General features: G+C 39.3%; 1 protein-coding gene across 2 annotated transcripts in view; it reads right to left on the bottom strand.

Annotated features, from left to right (window-relative positions):
- ANK3 (ankyrin 3) overlaps positions 1-20,812 on the bottom strand; it is a 517,804-nt gene that overhangs the window by 122,545 nt on the left and 374,447 nt on the right. For both annotated transcript variants that reach the window (XM_075216346.1, XM_075216345.1), the window contains 8 exons: positions 17,832-17,930; positions 16,790-16,888; positions 14,905-15,003; positions 13,333-13,530; positions 11,395-11,493; positions 10,146-10,244; positions 8,856-9,053; positions 1,852-1,950 (listed from right to left, as the gene is read on the bottom strand). In XM_075216346.1, the coding sequence (XP_075072447.1) occupies positions 1,852-1,950; positions 8,856-9,053; positions 10,146-10,244; positions 11,395-11,493; positions 13,333-13,530; positions 14,905-15,003; positions 16,790-16,888; positions 17,832-17,930 (990 nt within the window). The remainder of the gene's footprint in view (positions 1-1,851; positions 1,951-8,855; positions 9,054-10,145; positions 10,245-11,394; positions 11,494-13,332; positions 13,531-14,904; positions 15,004-16,789; positions 16,889-17,831; positions 17,931-20,812) is intronic.

Here is a 20,812-nt window from a genome sequence, read left to right as displayed (position 1 = left end):
CACCTCAATTATACAGTGCCCCAGGCTTGGAGGGGGGTTTCCAGGCACTAGGAATACCCCCCCGGGTTTGCCTATGCAGTGTACTATACTTTTACATGTTTGAACTAAATACTGCTACAGTCCCTTTAAAAGTATAAGACAGGATCCAAGGACCACCAGCTCTGGGGTGCAAAAACGTGGAGTGAAAACAGCAGTGTGCTGCTCTGCTTAGCACGGAACTCCCCGTAACAATGCTCCCTCTGCACTCCTTTTATCACCTTACAAGAATCTCACTCAGCAAAAAGTAAATCTTGTTTCTGCACTGAGAAATGAGGCGCCTACTCCATACTGTACTAGGAATCCTTTTCACTCTGCACAACTCTTCCCCTCCAACTCTGCAAACATCGCCATCTTGCGCCATTAGCTCATGAGCCTCTGCAGCGACCTAGGAGCACTTGTGCAAATCAAGGCGAACAACAGGACCAAAGCTGCTTTTTTTTAACCTTGCAGTTGACAACTTACGTGCTTTACAAATGGCGTACAGTGAGTGTTACCAATCTTCATGACAATGCAGCCAATAAATGAACTAACAACCTGAGACATCTCTGCGGCAGGAGCCATAAACAGATGTCCCTGATTGATTTAAACAACGTCAGCCTTCACTCTGTGCAGGCGACTTGGTACACTTCAATATGGACAGATTATCCGAGCTGCAATATCATAAGGACAAACAGTGCAACACATTAAGACCAAATCTAAAGCAGTTTCATTGTCCATAGTTATATTTTTCTATGTTCTGTGCCTGATCGCAGACTGTCCAGTGCCACATTTATATTAGCCAACCTGACTCCTAGGGGGAGATTCAATTGGCTGAGATTTGCCGAAAAATGAGTGGAGGCTCCAATCTCAAAATTGACGCCATGTGTCTCTGTGGACGGTTCTAGAGACACATTGAGCTCCCTTCCTAGTATCTTTCTGTCTCCACCAATACCTATACAATTTCCATCAGCCAACTTCCTTTACAGCTAACACGTTGTCTATTCGCCTTTTATTTGCATAGCCCTATGTAAAATGCTGCTTACATAAAAAAAAGGTAAAATGTAAGGGTAAGGGTAAAATGTAAGGGTAAGGGTAAAATGTAAGGGTAAGGGTAATATGTAAGGGTAAGGGTAAAATGTAAGGGTAAGGGTAAAATGTAAGGGTAAGGGTAATATGTAAGGGTAAGGGTAATATGTAAGGGTAAGGGTAAAATGTAAGGGTAAGGGTAATATGTAAGGGTAAGGGTAATATGTAAGGGTAAGGGTAATATGTAAGGGTAAGGGTAAAATGTAAGGGTAAAATGTAAGGGTAAGGGTAAAATGTAAGGGTAAGGGTAAAATGTAAGGGTAGTCAGACTATGATAGTCTTTGCCAGCATTGAGGGCTTTTCCTACAAGAATTAGTATTGCTAGCTGCAACTACCACTACTCAGGTGACATCGGACAATAGGTTGATATTGATGGACATTTGTCTTTTGTTTAACTTTATGAAACGTGTAACTAGGTTTTCTTGCAAGTACATGTCTATCCATGGATGAAATTTTCTGGTGTCGGGCTGTATTGCCAGCTATCCAGTCATAACGGCACCATGTCTTGTCTTTAGACTAGAAAGCAAAACCTTTACTATCTCTACTCTCTTACACACATTAAAATAAACATTGCGTAATTTTCATGTAGTTATCAGAAAATGAATGGTGATTCATACAGATAACACTAAGTAAATCCCTCACTATGAAAGCACAATAATATTTTTAGAAATCTTTAACTGAATCATTTTGTGCAAACAGCGCAGAAGGCTTGAGAATCAGACATACTATATAAAACTTATAAAATACCTTTGTGGAGGAGTCGGTGATTGCTCCGTTGTTGGACAGAACCTGCGCCACACTGACCCTGTCTTCCTGAGCCGCCAAGTGCAGAGGTGTCAGTCCGCTCTGTAAACCGCACAAACAAATCTCATTAATTAGTGCATCTATGGGAAACATCTCTTTTACCTATTGACAGGGTTTATAATGATTTGACCAGGTGACATATAATGCTTAACCTCTCGTTTATAGTTGGTCATATACCCTCTCTACAAGGGTAAATCGAAGAGGCACCTTTTGCCACCCTCCACTCTTCAAGGGGCCCTGTGTATACATACATTCAGCCCCCACCACCGTATTATCTGCCCAGTGTCAGCCAGACTTAAATCACTATCATGAATAATCTTTAGCACTAGTGATTCCAAACCTGCTGACATTAAGCAGATGACAGAGCAGTAATGACCTATCACTTTATTATCCTTTAATCTTTTCCTTGATGTTGTATCTGAAAAAGGATCTTAAGATCAATTCATATTTTTACCATGTGTTAAATACACATTTAATGGTCGGGTTCAACCACAGGTTATAAGCCAATCAGAAGCCGAGAGAGGATTCTCTTTCCTTTAACAGGAAAGATAAATGAAGTAAGTGAGTACAAACAAACCGTACACATTTATGTGAGGAGGAGGAGGGTGTTTCTTTCTGAAAAGATTTATGTGAAATTCAGATTCTGTCAGTTCTGTCACAATCTACCTGAGCTATCAAGTGATTATGCTGAAGTATAGGATATGAATACTTACATATCTCCTCTATACACATATAATATACACTCAGTGGCCACGTTATTAGGTACAGCTTTTTAGTACTGGGCAGGACCTCCTTTACCCCCATAACAGCCTGAATACTTTGTGACATGGATTCTACAAGCATTCCTTAGAGATTCTGGTTTATGTTGACATGACAGCATCACGCAGATGCTGCAGATTTAGAGTGGAGTGGAACCCGGTGTGGTCTTCTGCAGCTGTAGCACATCCACTTCAAGGCTCAACATGGTAATCTGAGCTACTCTTGCCTTTCTGTCAGTCATTCTCCTCTGACCTCTCTCATTAACAAAGCATCACCACCCACAGAACTGTGACTCACTGGATGATTTTTGTTTTGCGCACCATTCTCTGTAAATTCTAAATACTGTTGTGCGTAAAAATCTCAAGAGACCAGCAGTTTCTAGGATACTGAATCCACCCCATCTGACACCAACAATAATTCCATGGTCAAGGTCACTTGGGTCACATTTATGAACCTCTTGACCATGTCTGCAAACTTTTATGCATCTAGTTGCTGCCGCGTGATTGGCTGATTGGATATTTGTATTAACGAGCAGGTGTACAGTGGCCACTGAGGGTATTCAAGATTAAAAACAGAATAAACAGCAATTATATTTTAAGGGTCAGTGGAAAGGTCAAGCTATAAACTCTAAAGTGTAGATGTAGAAACATAACTCCTTATTGTATTATCATCCGAATAAAAATAATATACAATGATAACAATTTGAGAAACTATTTTTATTATTATAACACTATCCACTGACTGATTAATTATGATACCAATATATATTGTATAGTGTGTCAGATATATATTGGTTGGTCACCTCTAATGATTGAATGCTACTCAATAGTGTATAAGGTCTCTTTATTGATCCCTATCCATATATTGGCTAAGAACAGGAAAAAAGCATTTAATAAAACAATTATAGATCTTAATGTTACATAAAATTATGCTATGTTAAAATACATTTCTGGATAGAGCAGATAAATACAGTACTATGCCTGGTATAACATATAGCGAGTCCACTAATGGACAAGCTCTTTAGATAAAATGTGAACTTCCAATTGCCTGTATATAAAAACTAAAATGGAAAAAATTACATATAAGAAGATATAAATGATATAAAATTATATATAGGTATCTTAGGTATACAACGCTAGACAACGGAAATGACCAATTAGCCACCCGCACATTTAGGAAGCAAGTGGATGTTAACAGTTTTATCCTTTCGAGCAGCAATCACCACCCCAACTGGCTAAAGAGTATTCCCTTTAGCCAGTTTACGCGTTTACGCCGCAACTGCACAAATATGACAGATTATATTGCACAGAGCGATATCATGAAACAACAGTTTTCAGAAAAACAATATAATGATAAACATGTAGATGAGGCTTATCAGCGAGTGAAAGATACAGGTAGGGATGACCTTTTGAAGTACAAAAACATACCAGAAACAAACGACACCAGACCCCCCAAAACAAATCCATCAGAACCCATTTATTTTGTATCAAACTATTCAGGAGATGCAATCCACATCAAGAAAATTCTGAACAAGCATTGGCACATTGTTAAGCAAGACTCAGTATTGGGTTCGACACTTCCTGAGTATCCGCAAATGGTCTTCAAAAAAGCCCCTGACATCAAAAGTTCCATTACATCTAGCTATATTCCTTCTAATATCCAACAAACAGATTCTAACTGGCTTAGTCAACAGATACCCACAAAAGGTTTCTTCTATTGTGGGACATGTTCCAACTGCAAAACATTAAAATGCAGGAGTACCAAACCTGTCCTAGAATATTCATCGACCTCTAATGGGAAAATCTTTAAAATTCAAGAATTCATCACCTGTAATAGTACCAATGTGGTATATTTACTGCAATGCCAATGCGGCAAACAGTACATCGGCAGAACGATTAGGACCCTTAAAATTAGAATCAGGGAACATCTAAGAAATATTAGGATAGGGTTTGAAAATCACCATCTATCCAGACACTATAAGGATACCCACAACTGCAGCCATCAAGGCACAACCTTTATTGGTATTAAACAAGTGGCCCAAAATTGGAGAGGGGGTAATATAATACCCAAACTTAATAGGGAGGAATCCAAAGCCATTTATTTTGTCAGAACCCTCACTCCTAATGGATTAAACATAGAATTAGATCTCACCTTGCATTGATGTGCTGAATTGTCCTCCTACGGTAGTGCCATCTGTACGACACTTTGCCAGGCCAGGTATTGTTTCATTTATCCATGAGAGAGGTCCAAACCCCACGGCCATACCACCCTGGCCATGCCCAAACCCACCCGAACTTGGAAGCCAAGCAAGGTGGAGCTAGGTAAGTAACGGGATAGGAAACTACCCGAGAACACCTAGTGCAGTGGGAATTCACCTCTCCAATTGGATTATGATTATACTGGCATTTATAGGCAGGTGATCGGCATTAGCAGTATAACCTACATTGTCATCACAACGTAAACATCAAATATATCATGACCATGTATGTTTACTACATAATGGAGGTACAATGTGAACATCCCATGAACTAGGTATTGTTATATGCAGGGACTATATCAGATCACTTTCATGCTTTCAACCATGCATAGATTTATATCTATTGTACATATCTATGCAGGGAATATATTAGATCAGCAATATGTCCTTTATTACGCATAATATTGTATTAATCATACACACTTTGTGTATTCCATTCAACATATAGACCAGTCACTATGTGTACAAATCCATATGCACACATGAAGTCAATCCTTGTAAACACCTTCACAAACAAACTGTTTAGGCATGCCAAGGTCGACATTTTAAGATTAGTATAATAGAATATATATATATCTTGCGTGGATTTTTATTTGCAGATGTTTTATTTAGTAACCCTCCAATTTATACCACATTTCCAGCTGTCAGACACACATATATTAATTATATTTGCATAGTAGCAAGTTACCAATAAAGTTATCCTGAGATATATGTTATAGGCATGCAAACAGAAACTTGATAGATATCCTGTCCAAATCCATCACATTACAGGTTAATTCTGCACTATGAACCCCAGGGTTCATATATTCTGAGTGCCTAAATATCTGAACGATTAGGCAAATCATGGACCATAGACAGATTAACAGCGCTATCACCCAATCAGAGACTATTACATCACTAAGAAGCTCTATAAAGGAACACCCACCAATATTGGAATATCTCCCTTGAGAAAGTCTTCTAAGACGAAACGCGTTGGGACTCCGCCTTCATCCGTCTATTGGCCAATAGCAACCCGACCGGAAGTGACTTCAGACGCGGAAGTTAGAACCGGAAGCGTGCCGCACGCTGCCCGTGGACCGCTGCTCCATCTCCACATTAGCGGGACTGATCACCCGCTTATGTGGACTCTACTTGGACACTGATACAGCTCACTCGCGCCCATTCCAGAGCGGGATATCCAAGTCTGGTATTACACCTCCAATCGCAAGTATAGCCCTAACTGTATGGGGAACCTTAATATTGAACACAGGATGATCTGCTCACCATTCGTTTAGTACCCAGCAATATCAAAGCATTAATCCAGCCAAGACTCTTTTCATGATAATAAATCATCCACGATTATTACTGTAGTGACCTTGGGGTCCGGATTGCTACATTCCTGCTACATCTGATACCACTGCTTCATCCATTTATATGTGATCACTCATCATAATCTGAACATTCATTTTATGGACATAACTATCACTGCATGATTATATTGAGATATCTGGTTACACTGTATTATTAACATCATATCATCCCAGCCTGGGGATGTCAGGCAACATCATTATAGATTTCTCAATTGTCTTTAATTCCGTTGTCTAGCGTTGTATACCTAAGATACCTATATATAATTTTATATCATTTATATCTTCTTATATGTAATTTTTTCCATTTTAGTTTTTATATACAGGCAATTGGAAGTTCACATTTTATCTAAAGAGCTTGTCCATTAGTGGACTCGCTATATGTTATACCAGGCATAGTACTGTATTTATCTGCTCTATCCAGAAATGTATTTTAACATAGCATAATTTTATGTAACATTAAGATCTATAATTGTTTTATTAAATGCTTTTTTCCTGTTCTTAGCCAATATATGGATAGGGATCAATAAAGAGACCTTATACACTATTGAGTAGCATTCAATCATTAGAGGTGACCAACCAATATATATCTGACACACTATACAATATATATTGGTATCATAATTAATCAGTCAGTGAGCTCACAGGAAAATTTTGTTTGCCATTGTTTTACTAGGGAGGGATCCCTGGCCCTGTTTGCAGCTCCTGCATCCATTGGGAGGTGAGCGCAAATCTCCAACCCTTTATCAACACTATCCACAGAATTTTTGTAGGAAAAAGTAACAATTGTGACATAACAATGTAATATTTAGCGACAGAGCAAGTGCCTAATAGGGAAGAGATACATTAGTGTGGGCATTGCATTTGCTTTATAGTAAACACTTTCTCACCTTACAAGGAAGTTCTTAACTTTTTGGTCACATCCCAAAAATAGGTTGGCATGCAGTTCAGGGTGGGTCCGCATTATATAATTTTTGCAAAAATGTTTTCTGCTAACTAATTACATTTTAATTTTATTTAGTACACAAATCTAATTAATAGCTTTCTCTAACAGTGGTAGGAGCAGTAATTAATACATAATTAATTCAAAGCTGTCTTCTGATTTAATCTATGTCCCAGAGCGAAACAGGTGAAGAACCTCTTCCTTATGTTCTTCATGGATACTGCTGAGGCATTTAATTTACAGCACCATCCCTGGCCTATGGTGTTGTGTGCCCAACCTCCCATCTTACTTTTTTATGCAATATTTGTTGCCAAGTTGTTGCCAAAGGCACAAGGGAATTATGCCTAAGGTCCGAAGCAGAAAGGCAAACTAGATTTCCCAGTTTGATGCAATACCTTGTGAAACTAATGATTTATACCGTCCTCTGGTCTGTCTTCTTGTTTGGAAGTCACAGGGCTAGATTTACTAAGCTGCGGGTTTGAAAAAGTGGGGATGTTGCCTATAACAACCAATCAGATTCTAGCTATCATTTTGTAGAAGGTACTAAATAAATGAAAGCTAGAATCTGATTGGTTGCTATAGGCAACATCCCCACTTTTTCAAACCCGCAGCTTAGTAAATCTAGCCCACAGTCGTGAAGCTAAGAACAATATGGTATTTTGGGTGGCCCAATGGTATTTTGGGTAGATTTAATTACAGCCAGGGCGCAATCTGACTGGACTTTTTTGTTCTCCTGAAGTTTGAAAGAGATTCTTCTGATGTTCTAAAAAAACATACTGGTATAAATCACCTCTAATTTGTCTGTGATAGGAATATTAGACAAGGATTGATATGACTTACTAAGATACCCTTTGGCTATGATCAAGTGCAGTTGTGACAGAGCTGTGCTTGCTCCTCTGGCCATGGGGCGTTGAAAGTCTGGGACTAATGTGTCCCTGCAGTGGCGCCCAGAGGTGCCACAAATCACTGGTCTTGCACCTTAAACACGTGATTATGTTGGCACCCTGCACATCAGACCACTTCCTTTTATGCACTGCCCTTACTCTTTTGCTCTAGCCTTTTGGCTGGGCGACAAAATGTTTAAAATAGCCCAGCCAATAGGCTGGGGCCGTAACCGCTCCACACTTTTTTACTTTTCTATTTATGACACCTTTTGTTTGTCACTTTCACTTTTGTGTTTTTTGCTTCATGGATTGTAGGGGTGCGGGTAGGCCCTTATGGGCTCCAATTTCCCCCAGAATTTAGGCGTGGCTGTGCTGCACTGAGGTGTCCGGACCCCTGAACCCACCGATGCCATCGCTTCCATGGGATGGGCCAGTTGTCGTGCCCTGGGTGAAGCTTCGGCAGATCACAGGGGCAAAAGGGCCCCCCTAGCCTTGCAGGAAAGGGGGTCTGAAGACCCGTGCCTGCTAAGGGACCTTTTGGTCTCGGGGGTAGTAAGGCCTTTCCTCTTTAGAGGAGGGCCAGTTTCACACCCTCTTTTTAGTTTATGTTTCCGGGCTTTCAATAAAAAAAACTAATGAGTAAATAAGATACTGTAGTTCTGCACAATATGTTGTTGAGATGTAAATCAATGCTTATCATAATAATAAATACTATATGAACAAGTAGAAAGTAAAGCCAACTCTGGTACTACTAATACCTTGTTGCTAACATTGACATTAGCGTTTCTGGTGAGAAGCAAGGACACCATGTCCACGTGGCCCTCTTGAGCGGCAAGATGAACAGGGGCAATCCCTTGCTTGGTCACTGCATTGGCATCTCCTCCATATTCAAGCAGGGTAGTCGCTATGTCCATCTGGTTTTTCTTTGCAGCAATATGTAGAGGTGTGTAACCATTCTGTAACGAAAGAGACACTGCTGGTAAAATAGCTTACATGATGTTGTAGTTATGGGGCAATAAAGGTAAAGCAGTGTGGCTTATAGCCAAACAAGCAAACTGAGAGGTACAAGAAGTCAATATCTTGTATAGGTAACAATACCTCTCTGCACCAGTTTTTATAAATGTCCTCACTAGTGTTGTATCTGTCATATACCTGTAATAAAATATTCCATTTATTGGGGGAAATTTGGAAAACTGCTTCGCACATTACTACGTTGGTGATTTTGACCATAGCAACCAATCATACTCTCATTGAAATTTTCCTAGCACAGTTTGGAGAATGAAAGCTAACGTTTGATTGGTTGCTCAGAGCTTTCTTCATAGTTACCTGTAGAATAGTTTTCATAAATGTCCTTTTTTGTGTTTCCTTGATTCCCGTACTTCTCAGTACATCTGTCCTGCACTGTATTACCCAAATACCGTGAAACAAACCAGGGGCTGAGAAATGATTTGGCTTCAGATGTGTGTTGAGGATCATGGATCTTTAATTCTATAATACTCTAATGCTGTACCTCCTACTTGGGGTTAACATTAAGTAAAAGAGCTAGATGTAAAATAAATGGTGCCTGTGTTTTACTGTGGGCTCCTGACTGACTGCTCCTAATTAAACCGACAGTCTATATATAAGACCTTGTTATCACGCAATGTATTTACTCCTTTTATTTAAAGGTCAGTGTGGACGCTCTCTCCCCCCTGAGTAGATATCAGATCTGCATGCTCCAGCCCACAGATCATGTTCTGCAGATGTCTGATGCCAAATGAATTCCAACTTCATTAGTCACCACTTACTGTCCATGACAACATGATTGGTCAGAAGAACTTCTTAGTATAATGAAACATTCCATTGCTGGCAGAGTGCCAATCCACTGATATAGAATTCCAATATAGGGACTTCAAATTTAGTCGTATCTACTTGCCCACAGTTATTAGGAATAATGTACAAATAATTATTTTCCAAATGCATTATCTTCATCCAAAAACAAAACCATGATCTTCAGACAGAGAAAATGATCCCCAATGACACAGGGTATTAAGTTTTGGGTTAGTTACCTTTGCAGCTCCGTGGGGTGATGCACCTTTATCCAACAGTAACAGAGCCACTTTCTGGTTATCGTAATGTGCCGCAACATGCAGTGGGGTTAAACCGCTCTAAAATAAAATCATATGGAAACAACTAATATTACACAAAGTACTCACATTAACATTGTGAGTGCAAAAAAGAATTGCACTATTAAAAGGTCACCTAACAAGAGAAGCTTATGTGTTACACTTAACACTGGTAAAAAAAAAAAAAAAAAATGTGCTCGGCTACCGTTTGCAATTGATTTATTAAAACATTTAGTATAAATATAGCTACCAATAATTTAGAGACAGTAATGAGAACAGGTAAACTGTCAAACCAAAATTCAACCCCCATCAAAAACAATAAAAAAAAAAAAAAGACAGTGCTTGTACTTTGTTTTCTGACAGGTGGGCCCACTAGGAACTTAGAACTTAGGGAAGGTGAGTCCTTCGTTGTTTTTTACGCTAGTGCTTGGTAGGTTGCCTTAGTGAGCCAATCAGTTTCCAAAGTTGAAACTCCGCCAAAGTGGAACTTGGGACAGTTGAGCTAGTGAGGGTTGTACAAAGGTTTACCAGCTTAGTAATATTCCTAGGGTCTGTTAGAACACAAGGGGTCATATAAAAAGACGCAAATAGTGTGGACACACAATGCTTCTATATGTGTGAAAGTGTGACTTCTTGTCCACTCTGTGCATTTCCAGAAATTCTTCTGTTTCACACTCCTTGGAACTACCCCAGAAAATCCACCTACTCCTAGCTTTGTGCGTTTGCAGATATACCTGAAAGTGTGTATGGTGGAATGAAAGAAACATCACTTCAAAGTACAACCCACTAACTTCAATCAAACTCCATTATTCATTTCCACTTTTCTGCCTACAAATGCTCTTTCCAGCCGAAGTTCATCTAGAAGGTGCAAAATCCATCACATTAAAAGTAAAGAATGATCTGAAAAACCAAATCTCTTTGCCCTCCCACAGCCCAGGGAATGTCCCTAAATGCACTCTGCTGTCCCACTAAATTAAATCTTGTTTTTCAATATTGGTGCAAATGTGCCTAATCCGCACCCCTCTTATCCCTGTAAATCAGGTGTAGGTGTGCAGAAGTAGGTGCACAGATGGGCAGAATAACATTTGTCCTGCATTTTCAGTTCTGTACCGCTGACAACATGGATGAAAACCTTTGTATAGTGTGTTGCTGAGCTACGGATTCGGGATTTAAGAAACAGATCTGCACCCACCTTCCCAGCGGCATCTGGAGATGCACTTTTCTGCAACAGTAATTTGGCTACTTCAATCTTTCCATATTTTGCAGCGACGTGTAGAGGAGTAAATCCTTTCTGTAAATATAAGTTTTATGAGTGGTTAAACAGGTTTTCTTATGCAAAGGCAAACCATTTCAACCATAACACCAATCAAAAGCATAATTATGCATGAGTGATTCAAGCAAAATTACTGTATGGTTAATTGAAACATAATATTTCACAAACATTAGCACATAAACTACCACCGACGTATGTCATTAAAGCAAAACCAGTTTCTGTTCAAGTGCTTCCTTGGCCTAGAGCCAAAGTAAAATTTTGTTCATTTATAATCTGTTCTCACACACCTCCTCCATCCCCTGGGCAAATAACCTTCAAAATGATAAATTCATTTCTTGGTTACTATCATCTGATTGAGCCTTGAATTGCCTATTGCTGCAAAATTATCAAAAGAGGTCCATCAGCTCCACTGATAATTGTGTCTTATTTCCAGCAGGGGTGTACCTAGCTATCCCTCTGCCTGAAGTCACATAAATGACTTTGTTCCCTTCTTACCCCATATAGAAATGACCCTAAATAATGCCATATGAGTTATGTGGACATTTAAAAGAGAAATAATGCCATATAAAAGTGCATGATTTTCTTGTCCCCCTAAACTTGCAGCTTGGGACAGCGCCCTCAGGTATACCTTACAACAGTCCCTATTTAGGAGGGGCTGTCCAGATTTATAGGTCCAAAAGGGAATAATATGAGAGTGGTTTGGGGGATCATGGTGGGGGGATGGGGGGGGGGGGGCTATTTGTTCCCCGCATTTGCTTCTTGAAATCCTGGGAGATATCATCATCACCATTTATTTATATAGCGCCACTAATTCCGCAGGGCTGTACAGAGAACTCATTCACATCAGTCCCTGCCCCATTGGGGCTTACAGTCTAAATTCCCTAACACACACACACACACACAGACTAGGGTCAATTTGTTAGCAGCCAATTAACCTACCAGTATGGTTTTAGAGTGTAGGAGGAAACCGGAGCAATCGGAGAAAACCCACGCAAACACGGGGAGAACATACAAACTCCACACAGATAAAGCCATGTTTGGGAATTGAACTCATTACCCCACCGCTGTGAGGCAGAAGTGCTAACCACTGAGCCACCTTGCTGCCCAGAGATATGCTCTGGTTCCTGCACTACAGTCAGACCCCTTGGTAAGAGCAAGAAAATGTTCTCCATCCACAACCCCCAAACTTCCAACTGTACCCCATAAATCCTATCTACTCACTTAAAAAATAGCAGGTGATATTTCATATTGAGTAATAACTGAACCCATTTCCAATAAGGAATAAACAAATCTACTATGCTGGTCCTACAGGATAGAACAGTATTGCTTTTAAAATTAGTATGATTGACGAAAACTGTTACCTAGCAAAACATGTGCAGGCAGATTACTGACATAGAACTGACAGGTCCTACATGGGGTTTACAATGCTGCATCAACAACATGGAACTTTGTAAAGAAAAGAATTGCATCAATTTTCAAACCGATAGCTGCCTTAATCCAATAACAATGATAGATACTGCAGCATATTGGACTTTAGGAAAGATAATTATAACTTCTAATCAAGGTTTCAAAACCACGAAGAGTGTATTTGTTAAAACTTTGTTGGAAGCATTGATACATTATGTATCCCTACTGTAAATACATAGGATGGCAGAAGACACAGGGAGGTCCGTGACCATATATACTACACAACACAAGTCAGGTGGGCTTAGAATACACACATGGTCCTAACGCAGTCATTGGGTGTACCCACCACAAATAGTTGGTACAGGTGGCTGAATGTGCCAGCTTGTAACGTTTGCTTTGGTTTCCATAAGTGATGCTCAGTGAGCCCGGAATATAATGCGTATAACTTACCTTTGTAACTATTGCGTATGAGGCCCCATGGTCCAGCAGCACAGATGCTACATCGTCATGTCCCTCCCTGGCAGACAGGTGCAGTGGGGTATAACCAGACGTGGTGGCAGCGTCTGGACACGCTCCTTGCTTGAGCAGCTGCTGAACTATGTCTGCTTTCCCCAGACGTGCTGATATATGCAGTGGTGTCTGGTCATCCTGAACACAGAGACAGACTCCTAGTAAATGATTCTCTAAACACTTTGTAAAGATAATTTATGTTTAGAATAATTATTATATAACATTAAAACGCATGTTTTCTGTAGCTGTATGTGATAAATCATGTCTCTAAGCGTGACCAGGGAAGAATCAACACTACCAGAGGTAGAACTAATGAACTGTGGGCCCCAGTGCGGGGAGGAGGGAACCGGGGCCCCCGACCCTCTGCATCTGCTATGTAGCGGGCCCCATTCTCTCCATGGGCGCTGGTGCACCGCAACTGCTGCACTAATGGTAGTTCTGCCGCTGAACACTACATTGTTTAAATTTACTGTGTATAATTAAATAAAATTTAACTTCTTAATTTATTACATTAAGGGCCAGTTCACACCAATCATTTTTGTGCTTTTCACGTGTTAATAAATATATTAACGATAGTTCAAACATGTCAATGGTGCCATTTCCACCATCGCGTTCTAGAATTATAGAATACGCACAACCTATTTCTCATGTGATAATGTGCACTACCAGTGCAGTAGAGTTTGGCAAACACATCAGGAACACGTCTAAAGCACACAAATCATTCCATGCCTTTTTATCCTTTTGCCAGCACATATGTGTGAGTGAGCTCTTGCCTATACACAGCAAAGGCAGCAATCTTGTGGCTGACTGGATTTTCATGAACATGCAATCTATCAATTCACTACCTACCCACTGCTCACAAAATGGCTGCCTCCACTGTGTGTGTGTAGCCCACAGATGCACTTTAAAAATAAATAAACACCATAATACTATTTTGAGCCCGCAACTTTCCTTTAACTGAAAAGAGTGATATAGATTATACTATATAAAGTTAATCAAGGAATCTTATAAAATTCAGCTAAAAGAGAGGAGATGGTGGTCAGAGAGAGGAAAAGGTGAATTGATGAGGTTGGAGACAGTACCGGTGTGAAAAGACCAGATCAAGGGAGTGGCCGCTGCGGTGAGAGGGAGAGGAGGTCCATTGAGAGAGACCGAGGGAGGAGGAGAGGGAGAGAAATTTGGAAGCAGCAGGGTCAGAGGGATTGTCTACAGGGATATTACAGTCCCCTAGGATGAGAGAGGAAGATCAGAGGAGAGAAAGTGAGGGAGACATGTGACGAAGTGATCAAGGAATTGAGAGACGGGATCAGGAGGACGGTAGATAACAATAACATGGAGGTGGGCCTGATGGAAGAGGTAGACAGAGTGTGCCTCAAAGGAGGAGACAGAGAGGGAAGGTTCAAGGGAAAGATCCCAGAAAGAGCAGCAGGGGGAAAGAAGTATGCATATTACATATTGAAGTAAAGACACTCTGCCTGGTATATAAATATATATATCATGTTACTGACTTACCTTTGCTTTAGCTTCTACCTCAGCTCCATTTTGCAAAAGATATCGGACAACTTCTGACTGACCAGCTCTTGCAGCCATATGAAGCGCCGTTTCTCCTCTCTAGAACATTTAAGTAGAACACACAGTTTATTCTTACAAGAAGTTAAGCTTTATATATCAGTTTGCATTGGGCCAGTCATCACCACATACAACTACACTGATATCTAAACATAATACAGTTGTTTTAAATGCCTAAACATTCCTCCAGCAACAGAGGCAGTAATTATCTATCTTTATACACTACTGGAAAGATGCAGAATATGTCACGATTGTATATTACAGATGGCATTATGTGGAAAATGTCATCAGTAGAGGCAGGAAACAGATTAAGAAAAGGGAAATAACTAAAACGATAAAGATTTCTGTAACAAACACCATCAGCATAAAAAAATAATAATATAATATATTTTGTTGAAACACCAAAACTTTATTTCGGTGAACGATGAAAAGTGCATGTTAAGAACATTCAGATATTTTCAGCAATCCAATAAATTAGGCAAAGTTTAATTTTGTAAAAAAAATATTTAGATGCTGGATACAGTAGACCAGCACACGTCATATCCCATTTCCAATCAGTGTTGGAATTTTCCCATCTACAAAAAAACATAATGGGTGTTCTGCACAAAGCCTGGGAACTAAACGTAATCGCTAAATGGAATCAATTCTCAGTCGCAATTTATTATCCACACACAAACACTATATTTAAATATCCAGGAAAGGCATTAGCAACAAAACCAGTAAGTATATTGCTTGTGGTATACCCAGATCTAAAAGTAGCAGAACTGCAGTGGACACATGAGTGAAACTCTTAAAACAAAATCAATCTCTCAAGCGGATCAGGCCGCTATTTTAAGTTACGTAATGTAAGTTACTCTGCATCTATATGCCAGCATGAACATGCACTTTATACATTAACACTCTCTGCTGGCAGTGATAGAAGTTGACTTAAAAGACAAGATCTCCAGAGAATATCATGTTTACCATCCCAGCCCAAGCAGTATTGCACAGTTGTGAAAATAAATGTAATGTTCATAGTTTATACTGGGTAACTTTCTTTTGCTGACAAAGTGTAAAATTACTGGTGTACATGATTTATTGCTTTGTCAGTAAAATAAAGTTACCAATATTGATTCTGTTTACAGGCCAAACTTTTGACTAAATAAAAGTTTGGATAATAGAAAAACTTTGTCTCCTTAATGGATAAGATTATTTCGGCTACTTGTGCCCTGGAATCTTGGCGGTATTTATGGAGGATACTGCTGTGAGTACAAGCACCCTATAATTAGTCACTGTGCAATGCACATGCTTATGCGGCTGTACTTAACATCCTATCCACCATTATTTTACTTGGACAATTAGATCAAACAGATCAAATTAATGGATAAATAAAAAAGTAAATAAAATAGACTTAAAACCATTGCTATATTGCGCCACCTGAAGAGAGCTACCCCAGGGATGTGCCTAATTTGCCTAAATGTTAACTACAGTCTGAATGAGAGAGCAAAAGTTATATAACAATGCTGTAGATCCCCCTGGCTACCATATAGTGGGGGCTGGATTCCCCAAGTCTAGAGTTTATGTTTGTCATAGAAACATTAGCTGTTGTTTTCTTATGCTAAAGTGATGGGGAGGCACTTAAGTAAACACTTGCACCAAGACAACTCTTAATTCCCATCGTTTATATACATGTAAATAAATATGTGTAATTGTATAAGATGCATTCCTAATGTCACACTTCTACATGACTCTTCATCTTTCAGTTTACTTCCTATGTGTAATGTTTTCTTAGTACTACATTCTCTTGTTAATGACTAGTAAATTTTGAGTGGAATAGAATTCTTCTCACCACATTGGTTGTATTGGGTGATGCTCCATGATGCGTTAACTGAGAGACAATATTGACATGTCCCATGAAGGCAGCAACGTGGATTGGCGTCAGGCCAGACTAGGAAGGAGACAATACATTTCGATTATTCATGGGTGGTAACGTTAGAAATGAAAGCTTGACACTGACTTTCCAATAATCAAACCACCACAGGACTTGTGTGGATTCAAGATGGATTAAAGTAAATTGAGAGAGTTTGTCTACATTTGGAAGGTAAAATTTATTGGTTTTTTTTTTTTTAAAAAAGAGCAAAATAAGCCGTGTTTCCTGCAATAGATTAAGGATGACCAGCCGATTGTGTAGGATAAAATAATGAAGACATATTCCAGAGTAACAGATGATGTGTTAAAGTAGCAACTAAAATGCTGCAGTCTACAGTCAGTGGACGTGGCACAACTATCGCTGTTACATGGGGTACGGCGGCTAATGCGTCTGGAGGTGAGATGGGCCTCCTATCAGCACACTGGAACCCAAAATGGGCATGCTCAGAAGAGCAGAGACGGCAGGAAGATGGAGGTACATCATCACTCCTCCCCCAAATTTTGTTTTGGGGCCTGGCAAGATCATGTTCCGCCCTTGGTCTCTGGTGTCACAAATTAAAACATTTAAAACTTTAAAAAAACAGCATTTTTATCAAGGTTTTACAATTAGATTATTCAATCATTACGAGATGTGGAAGTGGGGCGTATACGGTGCTATGACATGACTGCCACTTCTCCTACTGCCTTCATTGTAAAACTATCCAATTCCATTCACTTACATTTTCCATTATTATCATTATCATAGATTTGTAAGGCGCCACAGTGCTCCACAGAGCCGTACAGTAGGGAAATCAGGACATACATAAAACAAGGACATACAAGGCAGACACAATAAATGCAGACATGAAAACAAAGGGTGAAGGACCCTGATCATTAGAGAGTTTAATATAGAACTTTCGTACCACCACTTCTATACTTAATACCGTCTCTTCTAATCTGATCAATACAATAACATTACTTACTTCTGTGACTGCTTGGATAGACGCCCCATGTTTCAGGAGAAGTTCCATTACTTTAACTCGGTTTTTCTTGCAGGCAATATGAAGTGGAGTGAACCCATTCTGTGTCCGAGAGAAAATGAGAATGATTTATATTAGACCTTTCATATTGCAATGTTTAAACACCACGGGATTGATGCATAGCGAGACGTACCCCAGTTTGTGTATCGCATTGTGCATGAAATTGTTGCATATGCCCAGAAAGTGGGTGCACATGCCTATGCAGACTTCACATATCCGTCACTAACGCCCGCCTGCACCCCGAGAAGTGGGAGGGAGGGAGTGAAGGGGTGTTCCAACGCTGGGTGAGTACAGACCTCACACACATACACCTGTTCTCTATTACACCTAGTATAGGGCAGATGGAAATACTCTGACCATGATGACTGGTCATAAACTAGGTACATATGCTGCTGGTGCGGTCACATCTTGAGATATGTATGGTTCTGTTTATGCCAGTATTTTTCTGTAGTCCTTAATAGTAATTTACGCCCAATTTGTGACCAGATAAGGCCTATACATAGTTATACATTACCAGGTAACCTATATAGTTACATACATAACTATACATTACCAGGTAACCTATATAGTTACATACATAACTATACATTACCAGGTAACCTATATAGTTACATACATAGTTATACATTACCAGGTAACCTATATAGTTACATACATAACTATACATTACCAGGTAACCTATATAGTTACATACATAGTTATACATTACCAGGTAATCTATATAGTTACATACATAGTTATACATTACCAGGTAACCTATATAGTTACATACATAGTTATACATTACCAGGTAACCTATATAGTTACATACATAACTATACATTACCAGGTAACCTATATAGTTACATATATAGTTATACATTACCAGGCTATAAAAGCTTGGGATACCCAAGTTAATTGAAACAAAAACAAAAAACTATTGTATGGTGCCTTTCACTGCAATAAATGCTGCACCATCTGCAGCTCACTCTTTATCCAGCCAGTGAAGTTGAAATTGAAAACTCCAGAGACAAAAGTCTGTAAGTGAATAGGACTATGGCTACCTAGTTCCTTCAACTTATCAGATAAGTGCCATAAATTTTAAAGCAAGTAAGAAAATACGTCTATATATTAACTAGCAATTAAAAGTCTGATAGAAATGACCTTATTTGGATTCAAATAAATCTGTAACAAAAATGCTGCTGAGTTTGTGGCTGACAGGAATTTACCAAACATAATGAAAAAAATATATATATCAAGATTAAGCTCATAGTGAATAGTCTGACGGTGGACAGCTACAAGGGGGGCAGGCGGTTTCACAAAGTGAAGCTACTGTAGGAAACAAGTTTGAGAGACTCTTTTGGGCTTAGATTTTTGCAAAATCTTCACAGCATCCAATGCATATTTCCTCCAGAATCATATATATGAAATATAACAACACTTTCCCTTTTTATCAGATACTTAATCTCTTCAACTTTTCAAGGGTAGAGATTCCCCAAGCTCAGCAAAAACTGACATTTGTAACGCTGCACGCCACTGAACTGTGCTGATGAATGGGTGTGATGGATATGTACTCTCCATCGACCTTTAATAAAAACCTGCAAGTTAGCGAGTGTGGTGAAACACATAATACAGGTCTGGGTACCCAAGAAACATTAGGTACAATGAGCAGATTAATGAGATTTGTATTAATAGGTTTTCAAGCATATTTCTGTATTATGTTATATTCTCTTGGTCTGTACACTCATTGTACTATACATCCAAGGCAAAGTTGCAAACTGTGTCTAGCCATTCTGCTGAACGAGACCATAATTGAAATGGAAAGTCTACATGAGTTGTGTAAATTTTAAGTGATAAATATTGTAATTTTTAAGTAGTATTGGGACTACCAACAATATGAATACCAAGAATTTGCACTTAATTATTATTAATTATTATCTTTATTATTATAGGAACAGTTCACAAGTATGTCACCAGCACAACCTAGCTTATGGGGGACAGACAGACCTGCTACATCAAATGGTGAAAATGTATCAGTGTATCCTCACCTGTCCTACTCTTAGACGGCCTCTAACCTGACAGATGAAAGCAAATTCTAGTTCCCACAAGATGTCATTCTTCCTGCTTTGCTCATACTGCCATGCAAAGTCTATGTAAATAAATACAATTCCTCTAAGCAATTTGCTTATCCAACAGAGAATATAAATCGTGTAGGTTTTGGGGGAGCACGGACCAATCGTGAGGTTCTTGGCCTTTTGGGTCACCAGGCTCGGTTGTAAATGCAGCTACTGTGACAACTATGACTAAAGCTCATCAATCAGCTCCCACCAAACCCACAGCAGTATGTGCACTTCACACACAGTGACCTGCAGCATGAGTACTATCACAAACATACTGTTATATATAGCAGGGTCCATCAGAACATTGGCAAAAGGGACATTTTTTCCAAACCTTTGACCAAGCTGAAGACTAACCTGTAATACCTAAACCTAAGCTCTAGTTCTACAAAACTCTCACTTCACTCCCCAATTGTACAAAATGTATGAATATCCTCACACAATTTATACTGGTGGAACCATGAGCACTAGTCATTTGTATGTGTTACTACTATCTATCTACTAAGGATATAGACTCTATCATATGCTTAGTGTCTCAGGCATGAAGCAATAATGCTTCTAATAGCTTCAAATACCACGTCTGGTAAATAATTGGCTATTCAAAAGCATGTAAGTGAGCCACAACTAAGCACACACAGCGAAACGCGCGTCGGCATTTCGCTGGATGCATCTACTAGCTAATTAATGTAGGAAATAAGACCATGCCCTATTGCTCCTATTAGACCCCAAGCAAGTTGGAGTTTTAGACAGGCAGCTAGCAAGACACTTATTTATTTTGATAGAAGGAGTATATCCGATAATTATTGAATGCTAGAAAATCCTTATATG

This window comes from Mixophyes fleayi, chromosome 6 (genome assembly GCF_038048845.1).
Source record: "Mixophyes fleayi isolate aMixFle1 chromosome 6, aMixFle1.hap1, whole genome shotgun sequence".
Classification (NCBI taxonomy): Eukaryota; Metazoa; Chordata; class Amphibia; order Anura; family Limnodynastidae; genus Mixophyes; species Mixophyes fleayi.
This window is presented reverse-complemented; position numbering and strand designations above follow the sequence as displayed.